Genomic DNA, 6859 nt, shown 5'->3' with positions numbered 1-6859 from the left:
ATCCCAGCTATGTGACTGTTCTGCAACCTCAGGCAAAGTCACCCCTGCTCTCTGAGCCTGGTACCCACCTCTGTGAAAAGTGGGTAGGGACAGATGATCTTTGAGTTTTTGACTAGTAACATGCCCATCCGTGATGCTTTGATTCATTGCTTGAAGTGAGGGACTTGAGATATCTGTCTGCAGGGGTAAAGAGCACTGGGGCAGGAAAGGCTGTGGCATCCAGGTATCTGTGCCCAAGCACCATCAGTGTTCAGTACTAAGATAGGGCACCTGAGCTGTCAATCAAAGAACTCCCTAGAAGTGGAGGGCAGTACCTGGTTGTCTAGTAACCCCGGAGGCTCTGAGCTAAGAGCTAGGGGAAGTAAACCAAGCCAGAGAGAACATTCCAGGAAGCCTGCTGCAGAGAAGATCAAAGTAGGTAAGGCATCCTGTGGCTAGGGCCCCAAGACCTGGTGTGGATGCCTAGGAATGCCCCAGGGGTGAGGCCTTGAGGGTGGGCTTCTTGGGTGTTCTTAGGAGCAGAGAGAATTTCTTTAAAAAGAATCACCTCTGCCTGCCTCTTCTAAAAAAGAAGAAAGATGGAAGAAAATGGGAGGGGCTGAGAGCTCAGTGCCTGACAAGTCTTCTCCACTCCTATTCCTGCCTCCTGGAATGAGAGTTCAGTGAAAAGGGGACAGATACAAACAGGGAAACACATGCTGGTAAAAGAAATGCATTTGGATTTAAGAGGACCCTGGTTACCAGAGCAGGATCTTGGGGGATCAGAACTAGCCAGCAGACAGCTGGCCAACGAGACAGGGAATGGGCAGTAAATGAAAAGACAGAATCCTCTCCTGGAGGTTGGCTCCTTGCCAATTCAATAGGCTGTGCAGCTTTGAGCTCCCAGGGCCTCGTATGGGTCCTGGACATAGAAGCAGATCTCGGTATTTGTTGAACTGACTTGAACTACATCTTGAGATTAGACAGCAGGGGGTGCTTAGATTATGAGTGGATGGGTATATGAGGAGGCACAGCGTGGAGGAGATGACGGGGGAGAGGGCCACTGTGTACTCTGTTCATTTATTCATTCAACAAATATTTTTTTATTAGAGTAAAAAATATATAGCACACTCTTACAGGTTGTGCTTAAGATTTTAACCATTTTTAAGTGTACAGTCCAGTGGCATTAGGTATGCTCACGTTGTTGCAACCATCGCCACCATCCATCTCTGGAACTTTTTCATCTCATTCAGTGAACATTTATTGAGAATTTACTATGTGCCAGACCCTTCGAGTTGCTCCAAATCTAGCAGGGGAGATAGACAAGAAAGTCAACAACTCTAATCCAGTATAAAATGCCTTAAAAGACAGGCATAAGGTGCTCTGGGAAGGAGAAGGACCCAGTTGGTTGAGGGGAGGAGGCTTTCTGAAGGAAGTCGTTGCTTAAGCTAAGTCTTGAAGGAGGACTAAGAATCAGGTGGGACACCAGAGTGAGAGTTGGTATGGTGCCCAGTGGGCTAGATGAAGCAAAGTGAGATGGCAGAGAGAAATCTTTAAAACCCTGGGCACGGGTAAAGCTGAATTTCCCTAGAGGGGTCCAGCTTTTGAGGAAGCCACTGGTGACATACTGACCCCTCTGCTCCCCACTGCCAGCACCATGTCTTCCCCCACCCCTGAGGATATCCCCCAGGAGCCTGAGCCCTTAAGCTCTAAGAAGAAAAAGAAGAAGAGACGGTGGCCACAGCAAGAGGCCAGCATCCAAGCCCTCACCAGGGCAGGCCACGGGGCCCTGCTGGCTGGCCAGAGCCACGAGGCCTTGACCAACTTCCAGAGGGCCTTCCTCCTGGCCTCCGAGATCCCACAAAGCAGGGACACCTCTGTGCTCCAGGCCTGTGCCTTCAATCTGGGGGCTGCCTATGTGGAGACTGGGGACCCAGCCACAGGTCTTGAACTGCTCCTGCGAGCCCAACCTGAAGAGAAGGCACCGGGCAAGTGTCACGGTGACCAGTGTTTCAATGTGGCTTTGGCCTACCACGCCCTGGGTGATCTGCCTCAAGCTTTGGCCTGGTACCACAGGGCTCTGGGCCCCTACCAGCCACTAGGTGACCAGGGTCAAGCCCAGGCAAAAATGGGAGCCTGTTACCAGGCTCTGGGACAGCCTGAGCTAGCAGCTTGCTGCCTGCAGGAAGCAAGCCTGGCCTACGGCCAAGCAGGGCAGCCCCGAGCTGCAGCCCTGGCCTTGGGGGCTGCGGCAGGGTGCATGCTAAAGAGCAGGCAGCACGGGGTGCGTGAAGTGGTACAGGTGCTGGAGGAGAGCTGGAGGCTTGCTGAGAGGAGCACTGAGAAGGGACTGCTGGGTGAGGCCTTTGGGCAGAGAAGGCATGAGATCGGGGGTGATTCAGACCTGGTGATACTCCGAGAAGTGGGCTGGAAGCAGAGGCATTTCTGAGGGCTGGGGAAGGGGCTGAGGGGACCCAGGGAGAGTGGGCAGGGGCTGCACCCATACACCTTTGGTTGCATCTGACCTGGCTACCAGTGACCCTGGCCATGCCCTCTAGGGCAACTCTATAACGACCTTGGCCTAGGCTACTCGAAGCTCCAGCTGTTCCCGCTGGCAGCAGAGGCCTTCCTGCAGGCCCTGCCCCTGTGCCAGGGGCCCGGAGAGGAGGCCACGGTGCTAAGAAACCTTGGGATGACCCACAATGCCCTTGGCAACTACCAGGAAGCCCGGGACTTTCACCAGAGGGCTGCCAACCTGCATGGTAGGTGCCAGGTGCTGGGGAATGGGATTGGTACCAAGAGAGTAAGAGGGGGTTCCAGCTGGTGCCCCAAGGTCAAAGAGTAGCTGGATCTTCAGGATGTTATGAGACCTGGAAGCCCAGAAATGGGGGGTGAGGGCTGGGGATGCAGGAGAAGGGATGGCCAGACAGGATGGGGGCTGTGGACACAGAGGCTGAGGCCTGGGGCTGGGAAGGCAGCAATGGGCAGGGGGAAGAGCACTGGCTGGGAGAGGAGGCCCAAGTGGAGCCCAGTGCCCCTGACCCAATGACTGTGTGACACTTGGCCAGTCGTTTTTGCTTTCCAAGCTTCAGTTTCCACAGGTATAAAAATGGAGCTATGATTACCTGGTTTGCCTGCCTCACAGGGTTGTTGCAGGGCTCACACTGGCCAGGGGTAGGTATCCAGGACAAAACTCAGGACTGAGGAGACGCTGGTTTTGAGAGTCAGGACTCTGGTGCAGGAGCTGTGTGCTGGGGCTGAGACCAGGACTCCTGGGGACCCTCCCTTGGTTGTTGGTGGGGAGAGTCCTAATGCCCCAGCAGCCAAGTTCCCCTCTTAGGATGGGGCCTGTTCTGCCATCAGGCTCTGTGGGGCAGCGTTGGGAGCAGGGCCGGAGCTTCGGCAGCCTGGCATTTGCACTGAGCCAGCTGGGGGACCACGAAGCTGCCAGAGACAACTACCTGCATGCTCTGCAGGCTGCACAGGACACTGGTGAGGGCAGGGGCGTTAGCAAGTGGCTTGGTGGTAGTGGTTGGGGGGCGGGGCAGAGGCTGAGGGTCCTTGGGGCTGGGAGGGAGGCAGATGGGTGGACCCGTGGGTGGGGAATACCCGTGGAGGGGGGAGTCAGTGGGGTAGGGAGCAAGGGAGGACCTCTCAGGCTGTCTTCCCCAGGTGACGTGAAGGGGCAGTGGCAGGCCTGTGAGGGGCTGGGGGCTGCTGCAGCCAGACTGGGGCAGCATGATCGGGCCCTGAGGTACTATAAGGAAGCTCTGGCCCGGTGTCAGGTGAGACCCTGCAGCTCAGAATCTAACCTACTGCTATCCCTCCTGGAAGCCTTCTCCGGTGACACTCCTGCCTTCACTCTTGTCATCTCCCCACCATTCATGCATCGGGCACATTGTGTGCCAGGTCCCAGGACACTATCAGGAAGAGGCTGTCCCTGTACACAATCCTAGACAGGCGGTGGCAGGGCCCTGGCAAAGGCATATGGATGGGGCAGAAGAAAAGGAAGACAGCTCCCTCCCCCTCCTTTTGCTGTTTCTTTCTCCCCCAATCTCCAGACAACTGAAAAACCTATCACCCCATTATCTCTTTACCCCGTTACCCACCCTCTCCCCAGAAGGAGCCAGATCCCGTGCGGGAGCGTTTGGTGGCCAAGCTGGCGGACGCCATGAGGACCCATGTGGCCCACGGTGGGCTGGTCCCTACTCACACTCTGGTGAGATGACACCTGAGACAAGATGCTGGGAGTGGGCAGAGATTACCCAGAGAAGGGGGTGGCATAAACAGCTTAGGTCCCCAAGGGCCCTGAGATCAATCAGCTGCTGTCATCTGCCCTGGGGGCCCCTATATGGGCCATATGTCACTTTCCTGAGGCCACCTGGGGAAGTGGGCAGAAGATGTGGCACGTCTCTACCACTAGGGCTGTGCCATGGCTTTGGCTGAGTGGTAACTAGCCAGTGGGTGAAGGCCAAGGGATGCAATCAAGGATACTGGGCCCCACCCAGGAGGAAACAGTGGCTGCAATTCCCGAAATGGCCACACGGTGGGGGCAGTGCTCCAAGGCAGCTCCTCTCTCCTCTCCCATTCTACGGGGGGTCATTTCTCTGTCGCCTCTCCTCTGGCTCCCCCGGCCCCCACCTCCCAGCCTCTCTCAACAGGTCGATGTCTGTCCTACTGCCTCCTCCCTCACACCTTGAGATGCCCTCAGGCAACCTCCCACCCCGGAAACTGAAATATGTATCTTAATATTTATTCCATTTATTGAATAGGTTTTATTCCCCTTCTTATTTTAAAGACTAGAATACTGTATTTATAATTTACAAGCAAAATAAAATTAGTCTGGTACAGGCAGAGGACTGGATTGGGGGTCAGAACACCCGGGTTGCTTCCGAAGTCGGCTGGCAACTTGCTGTAACTTTTCCCCTGGAGGTGCCAGGCAGGATGGGGTGGTGGTCAGGCTCTGGGCAGGTCTGTTAGTCTGTGAGCCCAAGTTCTAACTTGAGAGGCACTAGCAGGGGTCTTAACAGAACAAAGGGCCTCACCCTGGAATTTATTCTCAGTCATGGGGCATGCCCTGGTCTGTCTCTAGCACTTCTCTCTCTGGGGCCACTGAGTGTGGAGGGCACACACACTCTTGCACACATCCATAGCTGGGAAGGCTGCTTTTCTCAAACGGATTCCCTTTATTCCCCTTTGTTCCCAGAGGTCGGCTCCAGAGAGGCCCCAGGCTCCAGGTGGGACCTGCTGCACAGTGACCCCAGCCAGGGTGGGAAGGGGCACAGTGGAAGGGCAGCACAGGTGAGGGGGGTGGAGGCAGAGCTCCCCTGGTGCATGTGGCCTCTGGAGGGTGTTGGGAGGTGGGCAGGCAGCGGGGTGGGGCCTCAGGGGCACCTGAGGGAGGAGGGACCTGGCTGGGGCACCACTCTGCCCCTTTTCCTGCCCCTACAGATCTTCACATGGGTGGGAAGAAGAGTTAGAGGAGGGCCACGCACCGAGACTAGAGCGTGAGTGGGAGCAGGCCGCCCCCAGCTGTGCCTCCCCTCCCCCAGGATGGGGGCACTCTCCCTGACCCCCTTACTGCCCTGTCCCCCAAACCTGTTGTTCCCCACCCAGCTCTAAAGCTGAGGCCTTCCCCCTCATAACCTCCAGTTTCCCAGCCCTGACCAGCTCTCCCCCCATTTCTGCCCATCTCTCCAGGCCGTGGCCCATCTCCCCTGAACCCTGTCTGGAATCCCCTCTTCTTCCCTGCTTCCAGGGCTCCCTGACTCCTAGAACTTGGCACCTTGGAGCATCATGGTTTATTGAAAGCCCACTGCATGCCAGGGCCTGGGCACTTTTCTTACCCTAGCCTGCAGTTCACTAGTCTCTTCCCCAAAGATCTTGAACTCTGAGGGCAGAGTTCCTTGCTACTTGACTTGAATTCACTGATGTCTTCTTTTAAGTGTGTTTTCTTCCAGGCACCAGTGAAACATTCCTATGGCCCAGGTTTGCCAGGCACCAACCCCCATCCAGAGCATCGTCCTTGGTGCACCCTCTGTACAGTGACTAACGCATCCTTTGACACCCACCCTCTTTGTTCTCCTCCCAAGCTTTCTCTTTTCCACTGTGATGGTTCTTGTTGAAGAGAGGCCAGCAATGTGTCTGTCCCTCTCCATCCAGGTCCAGGACCCAGGGCCCATCTCCCACTTGGAGGCCAAGGGCCCCTCAGAATGGAGCACCCTGGTATTCTGGTACCCCATGGCCCCCAAGCCAACAGGTGGGTCGTCGGGAGAGGGGAGAAGACCTGTAGAATGGATAAAAGAAGTTGGAGAGGAGGTGGCTTGGAAGATTTTAATGGAACATGATCTGTTAAAATTGGGGAAGACGTGGTTGGGTGCTTGGGGATATAGTGCTCTGAGCCTCTTTGTCTTTGCCCTGTAGCACGGTGAACAACCCTCACCCAGTTCTGGAGGCCCGGGGTGGCCCCTGCCTGCTGCCTGGCCTGACTGTAGGCTTCAGAGAAAGGGAGCGTCCTGCTGAAAGGGGGGAAATGCAGCTTAAGCCTCCTGCCTCCCACCCTGGAACCCACCAGCAGAGGTATAAGGGCCAGGCAGGGAAGCAGAGGCTGGAGCCGGAGCAGGCTACCTTCTGTTCTTTCTCCATCACTCCCACTGGCAGGCACCTTCCTGCCTCCTTCAGGTCCTCCAAAGAGCCCAGGGAAACCCCCAGCAGGAACCCTCAGAGGAGACCCACCGGGTCTGGGTTCTGCACAGTCACGTGACCCTGCCCTGCTGGCCACAGCCCTGGCCTCTGTGGCACCTGCTCAACATACACACCTGAGGGTTTCTAGAGACCAGGGCTCTCCCTAGTTGTCCAGTGCTGTGTGGACACAGAACAC

At 56.2% G+C, this 6859-nt stretch overlaps 1 protein-coding gene across 1 annotated transcript; it reads left to right on the top strand.

Annotated features, from left to right (window-relative positions):
• Positions 1-338: 338 nt before the first annotated feature.
• Positions 339-5754, top strand: TTC24 (tetratricopeptide repeat domain 24). Its single transcript, XM_036922898.2, has 9 exons — positions 339-418; positions 1633-2336; positions 2538-2741; positions 3343-3471; positions 3652-3764; positions 4100-4198; positions 5186-5280; positions 5431-5486; positions 5738-5754. The coding sequence occupies exons 2-9, from the start codon at positions 1637-1639 to the stop codon at positions 5752-5754; spliced, it is 1413 nt and encodes a 470-aa protein (XP_036778793.2). The 5' UTR covers positions 339-418; positions 1633-1636.
• The last annotated feature ends 1105 nt before the right edge of the window (positions 5755-6859 follow it).

Source organism: Manis pentadactyla, chromosome 19 (assembly GCF_030020395.1).
Source record: "Manis pentadactyla isolate mManPen7 chromosome 19, mManPen7.hap1, whole genome shotgun sequence".
Lineage (NCBI taxonomy): Eukaryota > Metazoa > Chordata > Mammalia > Pholidota > Manidae > Manis > Manis pentadactyla.
Note: the sequence above shows the minus strand (reverse complement) of the source record. Positions and strands in the feature narration are given on the sequence as shown.

Excerpts from the sequence above, each read along its gene's own strand:
- TTC24 (XM_036922898.2), top strand. The coding sequence starts at position 1,637 with ATGTCTTCCCCCACCCCTGAGGATATCCCCCAGGAGCCTGAGCCCTTA. Across the intron at positions 2,337-2,537 it reads CACTGAGAAGGGACTGCTGG|GGCAACTCTATAACGACCTT; the intron begins GTGAGGCCTTTG and ends CATGCCCTCTAG. Across the intron at positions 2,742-3,342 it reads GAGGGCTGCCAACCTGCATG|GCTCTGTGGGGCAGCGTTGG; the intron begins GTAGGTGCCAGG and ends TTCTGCCATCAG.